The following is a 23736-nucleotide window of genomic DNA, read 5'->3' as shown; positions in this document are numbered from 1 at the left end:
GATCGGCGAATCGGCTATCCGGATCGGCGAATCGGCGATCCGGATCGGAATCGGATGAATCGGTTAGAATAAAGCTTCAAAAAAATCCGAAAAAATTATTAAAATTCATTATAAATATTGTTTTTTAGGAATTCAATAAAAAATAAGGGTACTCCATTAAGAATTTTCATGTTTTTCAATGAATATGCGAATATTGATATGTTCTTCCCCTGCATGAACCGCCATTCAACATTTAATTTACATCACACAAAAGGATAAACATAGAATTATCATGGAATAAGTATATCAACATACATGGACTACAATAAAGCATAAAATTAGTAACATACGATCTAAATTAAGATGTAAAAAGTTTAAATTAACCTGACAGTTCAAAAAGAAAAATAATCACCATATGTAGTGATAATATGTTGTGGTAGTTCATGTAGTCATATTCGTCGTTATTTGTTATTGCAAAAGGACAATAATATTTTCGTACATATCAATTACAAACATTTAGAATAATACAAAATGCAAGCTCCAAACATGGCTACAACTCAATTATCAAGAACATACATTTTTTGCATTAAAAAATTAATAATAAAAACAATTCTTCAAAGAGCCGGCTAATATCAGTCATTCCAACTAAAAAATCCATGAACAACAGATAAAAAAAATACAGTTTTGTATTGAAAATATAATAACATGCATTTTTTTGCATAAATAATCCATCAACATACAATTTTTTCAACAAAAACTTTAACAATAAAAATTTAAAATATGGTTTAATACCTCATGATAATTAAAACCTTGTCACGATTTTTACATCTTTTCGGAAAATCATCATTTTTCAAAAAATTCGATCATGGAAAAAAAAAAAAAAATTTACAGCAAACTCAAACAATAAAAATTAAAAATTGGGTTTAAATGTTTAATACATCATGATAATCAAAACTTTATCACGATTTTCACATCTTTTCGAAAAATCATCATTTTTCAAAAAATTCGATCATGGATAAAAAGAAATAAAAAAAAAAAAGTACAGCAAATTTTCAAAAAATTCGATCATGGATTAAAAAAAAAAATTAACAAATTTTCAAAAAGTTCGATCATGGATTAAAAAAAAAAATCATAAATTTTCTAAAACATCGATCATGGATTACAAAAAATTCGATCATGGATTACAAAAAATTCGATCATGGATTACAAAAAATTCAATCATGGATTACAAAAAATTCGATCATGGATTACAAAAAATTCGATCATGGATTACATAAAATTCGATCATAGATTACAAAAAAAAAAAAAAAACATAAAAAAACAAAAAATTCGATCGTGGATTACAAGAACAGAAAAAAACAATTCGATCATGGATTACAAAAAATTCAATCATGGGTTACAAAAAAAAAAAAAAAACAAAAAATTCGATCATGGATTACAAGTAAAAAAAACAAACATTTCGATCATGGATTACAAAAAAGTCGATCATGGATTACAGAAAATTCTATCATGGATTACAAAAAATTCGATCATGGATTAAAAAAAAAAAAAAAAAACAAAAAATTCGATCGTGGATTACAAAAAAAGAAAAAAACATTTACATCATGGATAACAAAAAATTCAATCATAGATTACAAAAAACTCTATCATGGGTTACATAAAAAACAAAAAACAAAAAATTCGATCATGGATTACAAAAAAAAACAAACATTTCGATCATGGATTACAAAACATTCGATCATGGATTACAAAAAATTCTATCATGGGTTACAAAAATAAAAAATAAAAAATAAAATTCGATCATGGATTACAAGAAAAAAAAACAAACATTTCGATCATGGATTACAAAAAATTCGATCATGGATTACAAAAAATTCTATCATGGGCTACAATAAAAATAAAATAAAATAAAAAAAAAATATTGTTCTTCACAGAGTTCGTTTTACATAAGCGATTTTAACTGTAAAATTCACCTCTAAGTGAATAAATTACATCCAATTGAGTATATTTTCTGATAAACAACAATATAAGGAATCAAAAACCTAAATTTCTAACATATTATTTCTAATATATCATGAAAACAAAATCAAAAGGCAGAAAAAAAAAAAAAAAAACAGCGGAATTTGGTTCCGCAGACATCTCACTGTTCATATCAAATATCTTGCTGTAATTGACTAGATTACGTAAAATTAAAAATTTTAAATCATACTAGACACAATAAAGATTAAAAACCCTAATTATTGAACTCATTTTGTTCAAAATATGCCGTGAAATAAATCAAATGGCGGAAAAAAAAAAAACCCAAAGTTCTTACCTGTTTTTGTGAACCGAAGCCTTCAATCTCCAAAAAACTCAGTTTTTCTCAACGATTATCACAAATTAGTAACAAAAGGTTTTGATTCACAGCTTTAAGATCAAAATGCCTACAAATTTTGAAAGATTCATGCCCTATTTGGCATGAAATTTCAGAAAAGGCGGAAACCCTAAACCCCGAAATTTTTGTGATCCAAAAACAACCAATTTTTCCACCATTTAATTCTTGAAAAAGCTGAATAAAGCTGTTTACAGCCTGAAAATCAGATCACATGCCAAAAAAAACAAAAAAAATGATAAAAAAATGACAAATTTGAAAGAATCCGTGAAGAACACTGTGCAACCCGTGTTTTTCACGGACTCGCCGATTCCGCACAGTGAATCAGCGAGTCACTGTGCGGAATCGTCCGGTTCTCTCTAGAACCGGACGATTCCCGATTCTTGAAACGATCCGGTCCATTTTCGTGAAATCCGAGTCGAACCGGACAGCGATTTTTTAAACGCTGGTATATACCAACTCGTCTGTTGTTCTTCCACGGGAGCATGTAGTGTGCATCAATTCCCTCAGTCAAAGTCCATGTGGGCGAATTTTTCAGTATGAAATTTTGGGAACCACCTAATAATCATTCCATGATTTTTTTAAAAAAAAAATTTTGAATTTTGAGTTTTTGATACTTGATCTGGCCCTTCAAGAATTGGACCTTGTTTGTTCAAATCTTTTGAGACATTAATTTTTTTCTATAACATAGAGAGTTCAATTCGAACTTTTTCCTTTTTCCAAAGAGTTCGTCTATGGGTTAAATAGTTTATATCCCCAAAATTTAAGATACAAAAATTACTCTTATAATGGGTTTTATCTTAAGGAGTAAATGGACATCATACTCCTATGGGAGTATAACACCTCGAATCCCTCAGACCTATACTTTTCTTTGAGAGCCTTAGTTTTGTTTCACCCATCCCACCTTTTCGCTGGATCCCCCAGGAAAGCAAAATTCTTATAATATATTTTTCGTAAAAATATGAAATGCCCGTTCATGTGCTCAACAGCAATCATGGCTAAAGGAACCCTCGTAGAAAATGAACACAAAACATAAATTATGAATTAGTGCTCAAACTCCCCATGCTTCATTTTCCATATGTAAGAAAATGAAAAGAAAAAATAACAAACAACAAAAAAAAACGAAGGGGTTCGTCATTTCTAGTATTCACCAACTTTTAATTTACATGAAGAAGAAAGAAAACAAAAACACACACAAAGTATCGAAGAAATGCATAACATAAAGTTGTGAAAAGGGTTCTCTTCAAGGTAAAAAGGACAAACTTATTCAATAATTGCAACATATACAATCAAGGAAATGTTCACAACAGTCAATGGAAGCACAGCAGTCATAAACCCAAGAGCAACTGCAAACACAAGAAATTTATCTCAATGTAGGAAAAAGGATACATGCAACCAGAGGATATCATAGCTGTGAGAGAGAGAGAGAGGGAGAGAAATCAATATTTTCAGTAAACAACATTTAGCTTAAATGAAATGGAAACCCTAGGTGTCTTACCAGCTATTCATGAACCTTTTTTTTCTTGTCATCCTCAACCTCATAATCCTGAGCTTCATAGCTTGAAAACCCTTGAACTTGAGGTGGTTTCATCTCTATCACATTAATCTCAAAACCCAATATATTTATCTTTCAAAAACCTGTTAAAAAAAGAATGACTCAGTTCTATAATCAAAAGTTTTCTTGGATTTAAATGCAAAAAATAAATAAATGTCTATTTTAGGATGATGAATACTGTCTATGAATAATGAGATTGCTTTCCTTGTGCATGGACCCATTGTTTGCCTAAGGAGCTATCTAAGACTGAATTTTTATGGAAAGCATACCATGCACAATTGGGGTCTGTATATGTTACACCAGAGGATCATTTAGCACCCTGCTCCATTAATGGACGGCGGGGATTGACCGTATCTGATTAAGTGTAATCATTGAGAAGAACAGGGGTGGATGTCTCTATGGTGTAACATATACAATATTTCAATACAGCGTTTGTGTATAGTGGTATAATTGAGTTGGTTTTCTTTCACTTTCAAAGGATATTTTAAGGCATCCATTTCTGCCGTGTTTTTCAGATTTACAGGCTAGGAAATAGGCTATTGCATTTAACTGCATTAATGCTTTTTCTATTTTTGTAGTGACGAGGATATTGCAGAGAGTCTCAATTCAAAAAGGAGAAGGTACAGATAGAGAGTTGATTTACCACGTTTGGACACGGTCCAGTCCAGTTGAAATTGGTTCGAAAAATTACGCCAGTACCATGAGTGAGAGGGTCAGTGCCATAAGTAAAAGATGTATAGGATCAGTATTTATGCCAATTTTACAGTTGTCTAACCACGTTGTTGTTTTTTTTTTTTTAAATGTTGGGTTATCCGTATTTATTTTTTTGGGCGTGGGTGAGAGTGTAGTTTTTTTTTTTTTTTGGTTGGGGGGGGGGTTAGCATTAGAATTCCCATAAGATGGGCAGTTCGTTGTTATAATCATAATTAGCAACGTTACGATTAAAACATGATTATTAAAAAAATCTCCTGTTTTTTTTATAAGGAAAATATCTCGATACCTTCTATTTTTAGATTTCATTTTACAATAGACTCAAAGTTTTAAAAGATATCTTAAAACATAAAAATTTAACATTTTATTTCTTGTAACCCCCTAAGCTACTTTAAACTTTTTTTTTTAGGCCAAATAAACCTAAAAAGATATGTATTTTCTATAAGCTATCTTCTCAAAGTTCTCTCTCTCTCTCCCCATACCTTTCTCTCTCCATCTTTCTTACTTCTAACCCCTCACTCTCTTTCTCTAGCTCTCTCTACATTTTTTCACTCTCTCTCCTCTTAAATATACAATAAGTATACAGAGAGAAAGAGATGTGTACGGAGAGAGAGAGAGAGGTGTTTGGTAGTGAAAGGTCACCGAGATGAGAAAGATAGGTGTTTGGATAAACATAAGAAGAGAAAGAGGTACTTGGATAAACATAAGAGGAGAAAGATGCTTAATGATGAGAAGTTATCGAGAGGAGAGAGAGGTATTTTGATAAATACGAGAGAAGAGAGGTGTTTAGATAAATATAGGGAGAGAGAGAGGTAGTTGGATAAACGTGGGAAGAGAGAGAGTGAAACAGTAGGAAAAGAGAGAAAGAGACAAGTTTGGAATATATAAATGAAGAGAGAAGGGAATGAATTTAGAAAGAGTATATCTTTATCATATTTGTTTATATTAAAAAAACTAGTCTAAAGTGGCCAGGGGGTTGGAATATATTTTTTGAAAAGTTGAGTTTATTAAGAAATAAAATCTAAAAATAGGATATATTTTTTCTTTTTTATATCCATTAAGAATGTCGAGTTTTTCAATAGGTCTTCAAACAATCGTGCTTTTTTATTAAAACTTATATACATCTGTACTTTATTATAAATAAATAAATAAAAATAAAAAATAAAAAACCTTCTTCCCCGTAACATGAATGAAACTTCCACTCCCTTTATTGATTTAAAATTTTTAAATTTTGGTTTTGAGATGAGAACATTCACCCTACTGGTTGGCTGTTGCATAGACCGAAAAGAAGTCTCCAAAAGAGAGATTAAATTAAGGAAAATTATTTCATGCTGGCTGGACCGCATGACTACATATGCGGTCCACAAATGAAAAACATCCATCTTAACGATGGATGCAAGTAGGTATTCATTCTAAAAATAATGGAAACTAATAGTCCAAATGTTTTCTTATTAGATTATTATTTCTAGTTTTTAAAATTTATTTATTATTTTATATTCATGATCTTCATATTAGAGATTACATGTAGTTAAAAATTAAGTCCAAAAATACATCTCAAAAATGGATTTATTAATAGGCCTGCATTTCTACATATGCAGGCTTGGCTGCATAAAAACTGGGTCCTTAAATTAATAATGTTGATTTAACAAAAAGTTCCATATAAACTTTTCACAAACAAATTTTCTTAAAAATTATAATGTATTCCTAAAAAACACAAGGAATGTATTTATCATCGTCATCATCCGAGCCTTATCCTAATTTAATATAATCCTATAAAAAATAATCTCTCAAAGCAACTGCCATCATCATCATCATTTTAGTTGGGGTCGGCCACATGAATCCTGGCTCTCCATTCTGCTCTATTACAGGCCATATTTTCAGTGAGGTCATAAGACCCCATATCTTTTCATACTACTTCCAACCATGTCTTTTTGGGCCTACCCCTCTTTTTCAGTCCTTCCACTTGTACATCTCCACTTCGCCTACCCAACTCTAATTTTGTGTGCGTTATCTTCTTCGATCTCTCAATTTTCTTGAATTATGGACCCAAGATATCAAAAGTGCGATGTTTTTTGTACTTCCTCGTCTCTACTCTTATTATTACTAAACTTGCACTTCATATACTATGTCTTAATCCAACTACTTTAAAAACTTTTGCATTTTATAGCATCCCTCCAAAGCTTTAACTTTGTATTGATACTATTTTGGGTATCATCAATTAAAACTATGTCATCTGCGAACAACATGCACCACGGTACTTCATCTTGTAGATGCTTAGTTAAGTTATCCATAACTAAAACAAAAAGGTACGAGCTCAATGCTAACCCTTGACTCTCAAAGCAACTGTATATCTAAAAAAAAAGATGGCGTTATATAAAAGATTAACCTAATGACATTTTTTTCTCTAAACCAAGAGTATCATTACAAAGAGCAAGAGATAGATTCAGTCACTACCTAGGAATTCAGGATGACGTATGAATATTTGGTTTAGGCAACTAGGAATTCAGGATGAGGCATGAATATTTGCTTTTGTTTATTTAGGCAACTAGGAATTCAGGATGGGGTTCGAATATTTGGTTTTGTTTATGGATATTATTCGGTAGAAGTAAGCAATTTTTTTCCTTCTAACATTAATCATATTACAATCCTTGTTATTTATTAATGTAAATATTATGCTTGGTAGTTTTTGTGATGCTTCATTGTACCCTCCAATTAATCCGTCGTCTGATTTGCGTATCGACAATAGAGCAAGCATTGTTGTATTTAATGAAAATTTAAACATAAAATTTGTCAAGTATTTATGATTAGTATTGTTGATACATCATCATCCAAGCCTTATCCCAATATAAATCTCTCAAAGCTATTGCATATCTCAAAAGAAAAGGCTGAGTTTTTATTAAAAAAAATTAATCTAATGAAATCTTTTTCTCTAAATCAAGAGTATCATTATAAAGAGGAAGAGAGATTCAACCACAATCAATGGTTTAGGCAACCAGGAATTTATGATGAGGTTCGAATATTTCGGCTTGTTTGAGAGAGAGAGAGAACAACTTTAGCAATTTTTCTCTGTCAACCTGAAAACCCCACATATCTATGGCTAAATTTTGGCGACTTCTAACGGGGATTCTGGCCATCAATCCAACAAGTTTATTACATTGTTTTTTTATATTGAGAAAATTTTTGAACAACATATCTTTTTAAAATCTATCAAATAGGTTGTTTCTTTTATTCAATTTAATGGTTTTTTTTGCTTCAATAAGTATATTATTGTAGGTTTTACTTTTTTGGGTAGGTTTTTTGGATATTTTGCTTTTATTTATTTTTTATTATTTCTATTCTTTTAAAAGACATTAAGGGAATCTGAAGGAATCAATCTCTCCCCCCTTCTCTTTCTCTCACTCTCACACACACAAACCCGCACACTTACAAAATGTACAACCATGTCCCTCAGATTGTGTTCAAAGAAACCTTTGAAAAAGGTAGACCAATGTATTATAATGTAATTGTACAACATATTTGTACTGATGAACTAAGTTCAGGGACCATCAATTGGTCCAACCATACTTATATTTTTGTGAATGTCATCCAAGAACCCCATATCAGTAAAAGAAGTCAAGAATCAAGCTTACTACTTATGTTAGAACCCCTAGGCCCATGTTCACTGCCAATCCACCTAACACACTGTATATCTCATGGCTTTGAGGGTGGCTCCTATCTCCCACTAAGAATTCATAGATGACACCCCCAACCTCAATCCAACTGTACCCTGGTGTCTTGTGCTCCCCTTGCTCTCTCTCTTTATTCCTTGTGCTCATAACTTCCTCCCACCTCGATGAATTTGCATATATATTAGATAAAGTCACATAATTTCCATTGTCATCGGGTTCCAATTCAAACAAGTGTCGAGCCGGATGCTCAGCCATTCTCGCATTTCCGTGCTTTGCACAGGCCCCAAGCAATGAGCCCCAGATTGTCGGCCCTGGCTCAAAAGGCATGCTATCTATGAACTCTCGCGCCTCTTGAAGCCTTCCTTTTCGACCTAAGAGATCGACCATACATGCGTAATGCTCCATTCTTGGCTCCACGCCATAAACCTCTCTCATAGAGTTAAAGTAGTCATATCCCTCAGGGACCAAACCCCCATGTGAGCAAGCAACCAAAATGCCCACAAAGGTCACAAAATTAGGCCTGAGACCTTCCCTTAACATACTAGAGAAGAGAGAGATTGCTTCCTTCCATTCTCCATGTATAGCATAGGCATTTATCATGGCACTCCATGCTATCACATCTCTGCGATGTAGGCCCTCAAAAACCCTTCGGGCCTCGTGTATATTACCACATTTTGCATACATGTCCAAGATAGCCGTCCCCACTGTTGGATCAGAATCCAAACACATATCCTGTGCCAATTTGTTAATCTCTACACCCATGCTTAGAGCTCCTAGTTGGGAACATGAAGCCAAAGCCCCTAGTAAGGTGACCTCATCTGGCTCCAAATTCGAGTCTCTTATCCTCCAAAAGAGTTCTAAGGCCTCGGTGCCATACCCGCTCTTTGAAAGCCCGGTTATTAATGCATTCCATGAGACTACATCTTTTTGGCTCATCTTATTGAATAAATCAAGAGCATCTTTTACATAGCCACCTTTTGCATACATATCTAACAAAGCAGTGCAAACTATTGGATTCGCTCTCTCATCGACCTCCATAGATTCATGAAGCATCCTTGCCTCCTCGAACTCCCCCAATTGTGCACAACACGATATGACACTAGCCAGTGTCACATAATTAGGCTTTACGCTGGTGCTCTTCATGCTTCGAAACAATGCCAAAGCTTCATCAGGTGCCCCATTTTGAGAGTACCCAACAATCATGGCGGTCCATAGAACAATATCTTTTTCTGATACACTATCAAAAACTAGACGAGCTGAACTAATATCCGAAACCTTGTTATATGCGGACACCATACAAGTATGGGCCACGATATCTCTTGCGGGTATCGTATCAAATACTTGGCGTGCTTGTTCAAATAAACCCAACTTAGCATAAAGATCCAAAAGCGATTTTTGCACATAAGAATCACACCAGAAGCCAGATTTTTCTGTGTGAGCATGAACCATTTTACCCAATTTCTCCCCCATTAATGCACCACAAGCTTTCAAAACAAAAGGGAAGGTCAAATGGTTTGGCTTGATCCCCTTGCGCAACATATGAAGAAAAAAGGCAATGGATTCTTGATAAAATCCATTTGTCGAGTGACCCCTTATCATGGACGTGAACAAAAAAGAGCATTGGTTGGGAATTTGATTGAATATTTTGAGAGCGTATTTGAGTTTCTTGTTGGAGTTGCAGAAATCTACAAGCTTGGTGGCGAAAAAGCTCACGTTTCCAAAGCCCTTTACAATGAAAAAGGCATGAATTTCCTTGAATTGGTCTATGTTGATTGGTTTTCGCAAGAGAGAGAGGCAGCTGTGTGTTCTTATTTCTGGTTTATGCGGGTTGACCTCTTCGTGGTGACGAGGTTTGCCCACTGCCATGGCGCTAATTTTTTTTTTTTTTAACTTATTGAATGGTGAGTGGAAAAAAGATTTAGAAATTTCAGTATCTGTATTTTAATACTTGCTGAGAGAAAATTAACATCTGGCCTATTAGCTCAGTTGGTTGGAGCGTCGTGCTAATAACGCGAAGGTCGCAGGTTCGAGACCTGCATGGGCCATTGAATTGGTTTTAAATTAATTATTTATTTATCTCAATTTTTATTATTATCTATTTATTTATCTTAATTTTTATTATTATCTATTCATTTATCTTAATTTTTATTATTATCTATTCATTTATCTTAATTTTTATTATTATCTATTCATTTATCTTAATTTTTTTTATTATCTATTCATTTATCTTAATTTTTATGATTATCTATTCATGTATCTTAATTTTTATTATTATCTATTCATGTATCTTAATTTTTATTATTATCTATTTATTTATCTTTTCTATAAAAATAATTTGTACTATTATTATTATCTATTTATTTATCTTTTCTATAAAATAGCATGGCGAATGGAGATTACATATTTATTTTGTGTTTTTTGTTCTATAAATTTTTTTCTTTTTTGTACAATGTTTTTTTATCTTTTCTGTAAAATAGCTTTAAAACAGCATGGGCCAAGGATTACATAGTTATTTTGTGTTATTTTCTACTAATTAGCCTTAAATTGCTGGCCAATGGTGATTAAATAATGTTTTTTTGTTCTCTTTTCAGGAAAATAGCAAAATAACTTTAAAACAGCATGGGCCCATGGGGATTACATATTTATTTTGTGTTATTTTCTACTAATTAGCCTTAATGATTAAATAGCGTTTTTTTGTTCTCTTTTCTGTAAAATAGCTTCAAAGCAGCATGGCCAATGGAGATTACATATTTATTTTGTGTTTTTTTTATATAATTTTTTTTATTTTTTGTAAAAAATTTTTTAATCTTTTCTGTAAAGTAGCTTTAATACAGCATGGGCCAATGGGGATTACATATTTATTTTGTGCTATTTTCTACTAATTAGCCTTAAATTGCCGGCCAATGGTAATTAAATAATGTTTTTATTGTTATCTTTTCTGTAAAATAGCAAAATAACTTTAAAACAGCATGGGCCAATGGGGATTACATATTTATATTGTGTTATTTCTACTAGTTAGCCTTAAATTGCCGGTGATTAAATAGTGTTTTTTTGTTCTCTTTTCTATAAAATAGCTTTAAAGCAGCATGGCCAATGGAGATTACATATTTATTTTGTGTTTTTTTTTTTTGTAATTTGTTTTTTTTGTAAATTTTTTTTTTATCTTTTCTGTAAAATAGCTTTAAAACAGCATGGGCCAATGGGGATTACATATTTATTTTGTGTTATTTTCTACTAATTAGCCTTAAATTGCTGGCCAATGGTGATTAAATAATGTTTTTTTGTTCTCTTTTCTGTAAAATAGCTTTAAAGCAGCATGGGCGAATGGAGATTGCATATTTATTTTGTGTTACTTTCTACTAATTAGCAGTGCCATGTACAAATTTGAATGCAACTTTTAAAATTGGGTGTGGTTTTTATAAGGTTGCAACTCTAAACAATCTAATTAAGGCCCACCTCACAATTTTATTATAACATGTAATTTTGATGTTAAAACTTTTTTTTAGAATTATCTGAAAATTTATTTCCATATCTAATTAATAAAATTTTAAACTCTAAAAATGGTTAAAATCAAGTGGATCGATAAACCTATGAAAATCTTGAAAATGGATGATCTAGATAATGTGATGTAAGATGTACTATTTGGGGATTCAATTTTTTTTTTTATTTTTTTTTTTTTTCAGATTCATACATCTTGATGTCGAGATGATCAATTAGAGGGTTTTTCAACATTAAAACAACCTTTCCCAATGGATTTCTGAGGTGCATCTGTAATTCTACATTTTAAGGTTGCAACTTTATATAAACTTTTTTCTTTAAAATTGGTAAGGGCTACTTTCTTTCCTAAAATCAGCTGAGTAGTTTTTACTTGGCCGAGTTGCTTGGGCTCAACCCTTGCCAAGACCGAGTTGTTCAATCATAAAAAAATTCTAAAAAATCAGGAATTTATTTGGATATGGTTTATTTATTTATTTATTATATTTTCCATCACTTTGGTAAAGATGAGAAAGTGTTTTGGCCATAAATACTTATTTTTATATTTTCCCATCTTTTTTGGATTATTTAAGAAATACGTTCTGATTTTTTTTAAATCTATTTTTTTACTATTTTTTTAACCTCATTTTGTTGTGCTTTGCTTAATCGTACTTTAAACATACATTTCATTAATCTTTTTGGTTTCTTTTGTGCTATTTATAATTTTTTGAACCTTTTTTTTTTGTTGCTACAGCACTACTTTGGCCGAGTTACTCGGAATGGTCTGAATGCTGACATCGGGCATGGGCCGAGTAATCGGCCCAGGTAGTAGTTTTCAATACTGTTTTATGCATGACCTACGATTAACATTTATTGATTTTATGATATGAAACTGAAGTAAATATCTTTTGCTGTTATTAAAAAATATCCATAATATTTCATAGTCCACATCATGTCCGTTTTTTTTTGTCCCCAAAAAAGCTCCAATAGTGTAAAGGGGTTTGGCCGGCAGGTAAAGCTGGCAACAAAAAGCTAAAATCTCCGAAAACAATCACAAGGGAATAACGTTTATACGTTGTAATCCAGGCCGAGCTCTAAAATGTATTTGCTAGAGAGATCTTTTTGAGCTGAAATTTTGTACATTTTTAAGTTGATAAAAATATTCAAAAAATAAATTTATTTTGAGTTCTTGAAGAGCTACTAGCTCATCATTCATTATATGGACACTTTGTTCACTAAAAAGAGATAGATTCATTTCTCACCTTTTCTCTTTTGAGCAAATACTTTTTTTTATTTTTATTTTTTCCCACATTTAGTTTCTGAGTGCATGGACAAGATCGACATGTGTGCGCACTGTACAGGATTCTTCTTTTCCAAGTGATTTACACTACAAATTAAATCTGTTGAATTATATAATCTTTTACCCAAACCAGAAATCATAATGAAACAAAACAAAAAGAGAAGTGGGGAATCAGTCATGGAAATGCTAGAATAACATCCAACAATTGAACACATAGATGATCTTAAAAAGCAGTTTCTTTTATTTGAACAAGCACATAAACTTAACTTCTAAGTCCTCGCCACTCCATATCTTGCATTACATACCTCATCTCTAATATAGGAACTCTCTTTACCCATTTTTTACTTCTAAGTCTGCACTACTCCATATCTTGCATTACATAACTCATCTCTAATATAGGAACTCTCTTTACCCATTTTTTGTACTTTGCATCACCCTTCTCAAACAAATAAACAAAAAAGGAAAAGAACGCAAGTGCCTAGATAATGGTAGAACCCCCTCACACAAACACCTTCTAGCAATACACAAACTACATATACCACAACTAAATAACAACAAAAAGAGCAATAAGAAAAGCCCTGAAAAGCATGCACCTCATAAAAAACGTAAACCATTTGAGAAAATGAAGCTTGGATTCCTTTTAATCCAATGCTGACAGTGAAGAGATCACCGATTTTCCACGCCCCATCGTGAACCCACGAGTTCCATCAGGCATTCTTGGGCTATGTGGCGTCTGCTTGTTCGTGCTCTCAGACTGGGTGGAGCCCACATTTCCAAGCTGAGAGGGGGGCCTACCCTGCCCGGCCCCACGAGACCTTCCCCTGCCTCGTCCCCTCCCTCTCCTGGACCCACCTTCTCTCTCCTCCACATCATCATCACCCTGTCAGAACTCAAAATATGGCAACAAATATATAAGAATTATGCGATACTGTGAACTGGGCAAAAGAATAAAAGTAGTAGAGAATGAAACAGTCAGTGAGAGAATTTGCCAAGAAAACAACAGTGGTAGGAAATGAAACAGAGGACAGTGAGAGATTTTGCCGAGAGAAAGTTTGGTAGGTAGAAACAGAATATGGTAAGAGAATTTACCAAAAAACAGAGTTTAAGGGAGAGTAATGGAGGATGTTCAGAGGATATATCATGAGAAATAGTGTGATTGAGAGAGAATCAGAGGAGAGTGGTTTTAACCATAGAAAGAGAGTGCATGATAATTGAGAGAAACAGGGGACTCAGAAAATTTGCAGAGAAAACAAGATTGGTATGACAAAAAGAAAGTGAGGTAATTTGAAACATTGGATAGTGAGAATTTGCCAAGAGAAACAATTGTATTAGAGAGAAACAGACGATAGTGAAATTGTCACCCAAAAAACGAAAAAAACGATGATGCTAGGGAAGGAAACAGAGGATGGAGGTTTACATTTTGTTCTGCTGGCTGTTTGGAAGATTGAGAGCCATCTTCCACAGACTCGTTGGAGGGCAGAGCTGCATCGTCTTCGCAATTCACGTCAGTATTGTCGCAGTCCAGCTTCCTACACCTAACAGACTTGGGCTGCACATGAAGAGGAATAATGGAAAATCCATAATCAAAAATACCAAAGAGAGTGAGCTCATTTTTCAACAAGTTAATGAACATTGAGGCATAATAGGGATCACTGGCATGTTATGCATGCATTCGCCTATTGTATGCAAGAGTGCCTATTGGCTTATAGTTATATGCATACTTATTATAGATGTAAATATGTACCTATCTACTTTTGCATAACTTTTTTATTGGGCATGTACCAACTCTCTCTCTCTCTCTCTCTCTCTCTCTCTCTCTCTCTCTCTCTCTCAAAATATATGTTTTTGTGAGACATGCTTGAGTGCATATACTTGTGTTCATATTTAACATTGTCCATGTATACAGAGGCTGCTTTTGAAAGTCGAGATAGTCATATCCAAGCCATATATTTAACTGCATCTATGGGCAATGGTTAATCATGTGGAACAACAACCAAGTCTTTGTGGACAGAGGAAAAAGAGATGTTTTTTCTTTTATCCATTAGGCCAAATCCAGGCTTCTTTGTGGCATTCTGCTAACCATTCCCTAAGTTGCTCGCTTGGCATGCCACCCACTCATGCCCAAGTATTAGAAAGATTTTTTGCTACGGCAAAAAAATGAGTTGTTGAACTGGGGCCTCACTGAACGTCTAAGAAGATGTCGCACTCTGAGACCGCTCCGCCAGTTCTTTTCATTATTCAATTCTGCAACCTGCTCAATCCCAGAGAATAAATTTATCATTATTCAAGGAAGAGACAAAGAATGAAAGCTGAAATAGTATGTTCTCGATGTTCAAGTACACTCACTGCTTTCTCAGCTTGCTCAACAGTCTCGAACTCCACGAGAGCATGCAGCTTCACAAATCAATAAAAATAATAGAAGTTATTGTTCGGCAGACAACATTGTTAGGAAGATTATAATCTAATCCATGGACTTAGGGAAACCATAATCCACTGGGTCATTACTGTCCATTGAAACAATGGACAGTGGTAGGGAATAGGAACCACCAGATAACATCACTCAACCCAACTATCTCCATCACCGTCAATCATGTCAATGGACAACAATGATCCTAAGGATTGTGGTCTTCTTATAGTCCATTGGGTTAATGCATACTTTCCCCCAGATATATGTAAAATAAGACTTGTAATACCATTGGAGAATATGCATGCATAAAATAAATAAATACACATATGCACATACACAAACACACACGCGCACACACACATATGAAAAAGATGAGCTACACCCACTTGCACATCTCATCTTGTATGCCCAATGGCCTAGATATCTTTCAGTTTTTTATTTTTAAAATATTATTTTTCTATGAAATTTGGGGTATCCTACATCAACACAGGGTGTATCCAACAAAAAAAAAAAAATTCAAATAAAGAATGACTAAAATACCCCTCATGAAAAACTGTGATTTGATCTTCTTTGAAACAACTGAAACCTTTAGAGAACTCCTCAACACCAAACATAAAAAGGATTACATGACCAACTCCAATCACCCCACCATTCTGATCAACTTCCCCTTGAGATTATGCAAAGCACTTTGGCATCCTTTCTACAAAAGATAGATAAGATCCAACATCCAAGCCAGTAATTGGTTTGAGGGATTATTTAAGTCCCACTTAAATCTTCTATATTAAAAGGATTAAAAGGACATTTTACTAAGGCCTAATCAACTTCTATTTGTAGTGATGGGTATTTCCACTCATATCTGGAGGACTAATAAAAGAACTACTCTCTTATATTCAGTATGACATAATATGGATAATGCAAAAGATTACTAACGCTCTCAGTTTCATCACCAAGAAGAGAATGTTTAAGTTCAGCTCATTGCTCGATTTTGTTGTGCAGCAGGAAGGTACAAAAACATCTGAGTTCGTAATTGATAATATGAAACATCAATACCTTGTTACTCACGAGCATGTCAGTTTTAGGAGACTTAGATGATAAGGAACCTGAGGTACTAGAAGCTGGTGGATTACAAACTCGGACAGTCTTCACGCTGCAAAAGATAGATAGCATTTAATAAAGACCTTATATGACTCAAGCAATAAGATAGAATCAAGAATAAAACTGGAGATGCTTTACCTTCCAACTACACCGAAAATCTTCTCAAGGTTTTGATGAGAGTGATCTGAAGGTAAGTTTTCAACAACAACAGCACGAGACTGCACATTAACAAATATTTTTTAAAAAAGAAAAAGGCATAAGTTAGAATATTTAATGAAAAGCCTGACAGCACTAACAACTAACAGTAGTAATAGAGAAGGTATCCACCCTTAAAAATCCAAATCCTAGATGATCTACGAATTCTACTCTCTCTCTCTCTCTCTCTCTCTCTCTCTCTCTCTCTCTCTCTCAGAAAGATATCCATGTAGAACCTGGAATTCTTCTATGTCAGTATCAGTAAGTCGCTGCTGGCGTCTGACTTTCTTGCCATCTTCACTCACAACCTTCAAGGTAGAGTCAGAAAATGGATGAAAGATTAATGAATAAGAAGCAGAAAAAGTCATGGATAAAGTGACTATATACAAAAGAAGACAGAGTGACTATCTAGAAAAGAAGACATGGATAAAGTGACTATCTCACAAGCTTAGATGAGGACCGAAGTGCTGTTGCAAGCATATGATTGTTGTTAACGAGGGCTTTTATTTTCTTGAAGGATGCAATCAATGATATTGAGACTGCAAAATAAAAGGTGGACCACCCTTTTAACATTATCTCTCATTGATTCAGTAGAAATGCAGTTCTCGCTAAAAACAAATGGAAGGATCATAAGAATATTCATAGCATCAAACATTGTCAAAAAGATAAACTGAGGAAAGGAGCAATTATCAGTAAAACATAAGCGTATTCCTTTGCATAGCTGGAATGAGCAAGTTCTCTTACCATAACCTTCTGGGTCTTTATTCATTTGTTTCATCAAGTAGTCATTGGTAGCCAGACTTGAATCACTTAAATGATACTCCACCTGTTACAAGTGCCATTTTCAAAGCCGAAAAGGTATGGAATACATATTCTTTCATACTTGATGAAAATGAGGAGGAATTACTCATTACTTAGAAAGACAGACCACTATATGGACACATGTTGAGAAAATTTTATAATCAGGACTAAAACAGAAATTCAAGTAGTAAAAATTGTAAAATGCATATGATCTCTCCCATTTTATCGAGGATCCAAATTTAAGAAGCATCAGTCATTAGTAAATGAATATCATTCTCATGATGTCAAATAACCAAAATATAAAACAAACAAGGATATAGAAGTAACACCAACCAACCCACAATAAAAGATTCAAGATATCAAAATCAAAGCAAGTTAACTTCAAACAACATTGAGGCACCATAAGGATCAAACCCAAATGAAACCCAGAATTATAACAGGTTCTGGATTGAAAAATACACTGGAATATAGATATGTGCAGAATGGCATAGAAAATTCAACAACCAAGATGAGAATAAGAAACAATTACAAAATTCAGAACTTCAGTTCAAATTTCAGTCAAAATTCTTAAAAAATAATTCATATATAAAACCTTTTGTGTACCAAAATCCAGTAAAAACACGAAGAAAAATGAAAATAATCAAGCATACTGCACTCATACCTGTTTAATAATCTTCTGCTTAAGCTCATCAGTGAGAATTTCTTTTGAAGAAGAAGTAGAAACCATTTGCAGCTGCCCTGATTCTCCTCCATAAATCCAACCAGTACCACTAACCTGGAAAGAAGGATACATACAGGCAGAGACATGGGGTTGAGCTTGAGCTCTAGGAACAAACTCAGGGGCCTGAGCATTCAATTTGCTAAATGAGACAATCCTCTCTAATGGAGCCTCTGCTGATTCCTGAGGCCTTTCAGGATACTCCTGCGCCATTTCAGCCCAAAAATTCAACCAAATCTGTTAAAAAATTAGTGTTTTCAGAGCCTACTGAAAGAATTCTCTGTAAGTATCGGTCCAAATTTGGGGGTTGCCTGGACCTCAATTAGGCAATAATTGATCAACAAAAAATAGTGATTCAAGAGATTCCTATAACAATTTACTGCAAAATTTGGTTTTAGGGTTAGTATTTGTTTAGAATATTGATCTCTGTCTCACTCTCTCCTGGTTCTTCTGGTTTCTAGTGTTGAGAAACATTTCTCAGATCGCGATGCTGTTCTTGCTATTACCACCCAAAATATAGGTGGTATTATTAGACGGAAACAATGATATAAGATCCACCAGTCTTTTGGGTGGAAATAGTGAAATCTGCATAGATAGCAGTTCCCTTTTCCTCGTTCAAAGTTTGATCCTTTCCCGCGCGTATTTTTAGGGTTTTCAGTTCACACAACCGTCTCAGTGAATGAGAAAATTACCCTTTTCAACAAGGACAATTTACCCTCCGATTTTTTTTAAGGGTGTGGTTTGTAAACGGCTTAGGCCCTAAACAATTAACCTAAAGCGCACCTTCAAATGGTGTCAAAAGTTGTTGTTTAGGGGTTAGAATTCTGACCACCTAGTTAACGTTTCGGCCTGTTTTGGTGAATCGGTCGGGTATTTTAAAAATAATTTAAAAAATTTATATAAAATACCGAAAAAATAAGGGATTTTATTTGTAATGTATTTTTAGTGTTTGTCATCATTTTAGCAAATATTGAAAAGTATTTTGGCCATTAATACTTATTTTACATTTTTTCATCTTTTTTAAAAAATTTAAGAATATCTTTGGATATAAATCGATACTTTAAAATCCATTTTTTTCATTAATTTTCAACTTCATTTGAATGTGCTTTGTTTAATCATACTTTAAATATATTTTTCATATTTTATTAGGTTTTTTTGTATTTTTTTAACATGTTTTTGACCGCCTGGGACTTGCCTAGTTAGGCAAATTGAACCGGTTGGTTCACCGATTAGGCCGGTTGAACTGCTTCCAACTCATGTCCGGTTAACCATTCCGATTCTATGTTTCCTACACTAGTTTCAAGCCATCACGAAAGATGTTGTTTCAGGCTATCATAAAAGATGAAATTAAATTTTTAGGTCATCATAAAGATGTCTTCTACTGAAGCAACATATTTGGACTCTGTTTTGCAAATCCGGATCCGCTAATTATTCTCTGATAGCCCTCTTTTTCCCTCTCCCTCTAATGTATCATAGAATTGTCTATTGACAAACCTCTCAATCTCCCTCACTAGAATATTTACCTCTTTTCTCACTTTGGATGACAATGCTTAGGCTCATAGTATTGTCAATTTCATATAGGATTGTTGCCGAGCAGGTGATCAATATCTATTTTACTAACATGTTATATTATTGTTTTATTCTTGTACGTATCAAAAAAAAAAAAAAAATGTCCTTGTGTTCATGTGGAATTCCTTTCATCTAGATCAAACTACTGAAGTTTTTTATCTTTCATTTTTGAAATTCAGTTCACAATAAACTCTTAAAATTCTTGAGGTGTTAAAAAGTGAATTTTGATTTTGAAGTAATTATCAATTGAGATTAGTCTTCATAATATCACAATAGCACCTAATTATTGTGAATGGTCATTATCTCGATCTCTTCTTCATGCGTATATGTGAATGTTTGATTTTCTTGTGATCATTGATCCTTTATTGCCATAGTTTGATGCATTTAACGATAAAGTAAGGAACCAATTGGGTAAATACTGAAGCTCCTTTAAGAAAAAATGGTTATCTGTAGTTGGAAATATTTTATATAAGGTTGCAACCTTAAACTTTTTAAAGCAAGGTGCACATAAAAAATCTTCTAAAAGAGAGTATTTCGATGTTGGAGAACCCTCCAATTGATTATTTCAACCTCGAGATGAATGTATATTAAGAAAACAAGAATTTCAAGTACTAAAAATAGTGCATCTTGTAATAAAATATTTAGACCATTTATTTTCAAGATCCATAAATCTGCTCAATCAGTACTATTTTTGAAATTTTAAATTTCATAACTAAAGATGAAAATAGATTTTCAGACCATCATAAGATTTCCGACATTAAAACTACATCTCAAAGCAAATTTTAAATGTGCGCCTTACCTGAGGGCGCCTCATACAAACATCACGCTTTATGGTTGCTACTCCTACAAATGATTGGTTGTTGTTGCTTAGTCAAGTTTTCAATATATTAATAATTTTTTGAGGGGAGTAGAACTGAAAATTTTTTGTTTCAAGTGGAGAAATCTTTAAATTCTTACTATACCTTCTAGAAATTATCGACGATTGTTTGTCAAGCTTGATCAATGCTAGCATGGCTTTAGAGAAAGCACATAAATATGGCTAATTATCAAGCATATATGATCAATATCACCATAATAATTATTAAAATCTCAAAGAACAAGAAATCTAGATGCCTTGAAATCCTTTTCCTTAATGCAAACATAGTTGTGCTAATTTACAAAATAAAAAAGTTTATACAAGATTGCAAACTTAAAATGTGGAGTTAAAGATGCACCCCAAAAACCCATCGGACAATGTGATTTTAATGTTGAAAAACTTTCTTATTGATCATCTCGGCATCGAGATGTATAAATATGTAAAAAAAAAAAAAATATTTTGAGTCCCAGCAATAGCGCATCTTAAAACACATTTTCTAGACCGTCTATTTTCGAGATTTTCATATGTTTATAGATCTACTTGATTTTGACCATTTTTGAAGTTTAAAATTTTATAATTAAATATAAAAATAGATTTGAGATAATCCTAAGATTTTTTTATACCAAAACTACATGTTATGATATATGATTTGCGCTTTAATTGGATTATTTAAGGTTGCAACCTTATAAAAACCACATCTTTTAAAAAAAAAAAAGAGGAAAAAAGGTTTGAGTTGCAGACCTTTTATTGTTTGGGGATTTAAATATTCTTATCCTAGAACAATTTTTTGTGTTATTGAACTTTAATTTTTAGTGGACTAAACTGTAATAAGGGGAAAGGGATAACAATAAGGGAAAATGACCAGCACCCCCCTCCCAATTTTCATCCCTTTTAAACCTTCGGGTCCTCAGAAATCCCTTAGATCTCCTCAGGTTTAAATCTTGAGGATGTCAGCCCCGGAACTACGATTTTCTTTATTCTTTTTACCGAATTTCATCATTTTATTTTACAAAATATCAAATACGTCCATTAATGAAAACAATTTCCCTCTCTCTTTTCTCTCTCTTCCGTTGCCTAAAACCAAGAATGGTGTAATGTCCATGTCTCTTCCTTCACAAGCACAAGCTTTCTCTTCCCTCCCTCACTCTCTCTCTCTCTAAATAATGTACGGACTTATTGATATTTATTTATTTTTATAATTTTTAGGCTTTTAATTTCTCCTCTACCCAATGCTACACCCTAAAACTCCTAATCGTTAACTCCCAAAATCCTAAACCCTACTCGTTGATGCTTCTTGAACGAGTTGCACATGATTATTGTACTTTGTTTAAGTGGAAAAATCACTTATACCATTAAGAGACGTACAATAGAGATGATTTTGGGGTTCTTTCGTTTTGTTTTGAATTTTGGATCAGTATATCATTTCTTTTGAGAAATGACTGTTTTTGGTAAATAATGTGTGATAAAGGATGAAAAAGTGGGGTGCTGGTCCTTTTTTTTATAAATTTTAGGAGACCAAGGACCTAGGGGTCTATGAGGCCGTAAGTATGAGAGAGGGGGTAGTAGGTCATTTTCTCTATAATAATAATGATGATAGCTTTCAAGGCAAGTAAAAACTAAGACTGAAATCTTTTTTTTTAGTCAAATAAATATCAGGCATATATAAAACAATATGGATTTCGAGACAGAATTATTTTGTGAGAATGTTATCTATACTGCTAAGCATAACCCCAAATGCTTTTTAAATCACACAGCTAACCCGCTTATTAGTTATTTTCTCATCCCTTTGCTTTTTCTCTCGAGGCTTTCAAATTTTTAGGGAGTTTCTCTCTTTAAAATTTTGAAATGTTAAATAGTTTTTCTCTCTAAACTTTTGAGATAGTTTATCTATCTAGAAACTTAAAATTTGAGATAGTTTTTCTCTTTAAAAATTTTGAAATAGTTTATCCCTCTAAAATTTTAAATTTCGGGTTTTTAAAAAGAGAATCTTGGGTTTGCACACTAGGGGTATTTTCATCTAAAACAAAGCTATTTTCTTCCTTAGGAAGGTGACTGCAAAATTAAATGGTACTTGGGTTGATTGTGTAATTTAAGAAGTACAAGGGGTAAACATTATTTCTCCCTTTTTTTTTTGAAAGGATTAACCTAACCCAATTAGTTGGGAAAAGGCTTTGACGATGATGATAACATTTTCTAAAAAGATTTATCAGAAAAATATTGTGCAGGTTATTCCTTCCTTTTTATTTACTTAATAATTTAGAGTCTTTAGATATTTGTGGCGTTAATTAGTGGATAGTGGATACTAACATTATAATAAATTGTTTTAAAACGCAGGTTTCAAATCACCTAAATGAAAATTCAGGTTTCCAATTCCAATTCCCAAGCGAATTGCAGACCCTGTTATCAAGTGCGCACTAAAATTCTAATAAAGTTGGTTGAATTTGCAAAGTAAATAATTGCTCATTATTTTTACAATCTTAAAATCATATAATACATATTTTACAGCATTAGTATCTTTCCTCCAACTTATCAATGCTAGTGTGGGTTTATCCTATGAAAATTTCATCATCATCATCATAATTTTTTTCCAATTGATTAGGATCGACTATACGTAAAAAGAGTTATATATCTTGGCTTAATGGTCTAGGTGGTGAAACCGCAACATGACATCAAGAATTTCAATTCTACCTTACTTTACGGTCCAAAAAATATCCCAAATTACTTTTTACATAAAATACGCAAGAGAGAGTACTTTGTAAAGTTGCAACTCAAATGTTGTTAGAAAAAGTGGTTTCTTCATTGGTAAAACTGCAAATCAATCATTTCCACCATGAAAAATATGAAAAGGTTTCTACATTGGAAAACCTACAAATCAATCATCTCCACCATAACAAATATGGATACGAAGAAAAAAAAAGGATTTTAATCACTAAAATAGTATATATTTCAACACTTTCTCTGGACCATCCATTTCAAATCTTCACATATCTACCATATTCATCGGGCTGATGATGCACAAAAAATAATAAACCCAAAA

The 23736-nt window shown here is 33.0% G+C and overlaps 1 protein-coding gene, 1 long non-coding RNA gene, 1 other non-coding gene and 1 pseudogene across 4 annotated transcripts; 1 reads left to right on the top strand and 3 right to left on the bottom strand.

Moving 5' to 3' along the window:
* Positions 1-3466: 3466 nt before the first annotated feature.
* Positions 3467-4046, bottom strand: LOC148779281 (uncharacterized). Its single transcript, XR_016047054.1, has 2 exons — positions 3849-4046; positions 3467-3696 (listed from the first exon to the last, which is right to left on the bottom strand). It is a non-coding gene; the product is annotated as an uncharacterized LOC148779281 (long non-coding RNA).
* Positions 4047-8085: 4039 nt separating this feature from the next.
* On the bottom strand, positions 8086-10185 carry LOC105420975 (pentatricopeptide repeat-containing protein At1g08070, chloroplastic pseudogene; annotated as a pseudogene). Its single transcript, XR_016047483.1, has one exon. The product of XR_016047483.1 is annotated as a pentatricopeptide repeat-containing protein At1g08070, chloroplastic pseudogene (transcript).
* A 70-nt stretch (positions 10186-10255) lies between these two features.
* Positions 10256-10329, top strand: TRNAI-AAU (transfer RNA isoleucine (anticodon AAU)). The gene has a single exon. It is a non-coding gene; the product is annotated as a tRNA-Ile (tRNA).
* Positions 10330-13276: 2947 nt separating this feature from the next.
* LOC18438283 (la-related protein 6C) lies at positions 13277-18702 on the bottom strand. Its single transcript, XM_020669917.2, has 10 exons — positions 18218-18702; positions 17500-17581; positions 17200-17294; positions 16992-17063; positions 16699-16778; positions 16516-16612; positions 15405-15452; positions 15241-15309; positions 14476-14607; positions 13277-13938 (listed from the first exon to the last, which is right to left on the bottom strand). Exons 1-10 carry the CDS (start codon positions 18485-18487, stop codon positions 13699-13701), a joined length of 1185 nt encoding a protein of 394 aa, XP_020525576.2. The 5' UTR covers positions 18488-18702; the 3' UTR covers positions 13277-13698.
* Positions 18703-23736: the final 5034 nt, after the last annotated feature.

Source organism: Amborella trichopoda, chromosome 13, assembly GCF_054954075.1.
Source record: "Amborella trichopoda isolate Santa Cruz 75 chromosome 13, AtrichopodaSantaCruz75HAP2 v2.0, whole genome shotgun sequence".
NCBI classification, from domain to species: domain Eukaryota; kingdom Viridiplantae; phylum Streptophyta; class Magnoliopsida; order Amborellales; family Amborellaceae; genus Amborella; species Amborella trichopoda.
The sequence above is the reverse complement of the archived record's forward strand: the minus strand, read 5'-3'. Positions and strand labels throughout refer to the sequence as shown.

Excerpts from the sequence above, each read along its gene's own strand:
- LOC18438283 (XM_020669917.2), bottom strand. The coding sequence starts at position 18,487 with ATGGCGCAGGAGTATCCTGAAAGGCCTCAGGAATCAGCAGAGGCTCCA. Across the intron at positions 17,295-17,499 it reads TAAAGACCCAGAAGGTTATG|TCTCAATATCATTGATTGCA; the intron begins GTAAGAGAACTT and ends TTTATTTTGCAG. Across the intron at positions 13,939-14,475 it reads AACAGCCAGCAGAACAAAAT|GGTGATGATGATGTGGAGGA; the intron begins GTAAACCTCCAT and ends GAGTTCTGACAG.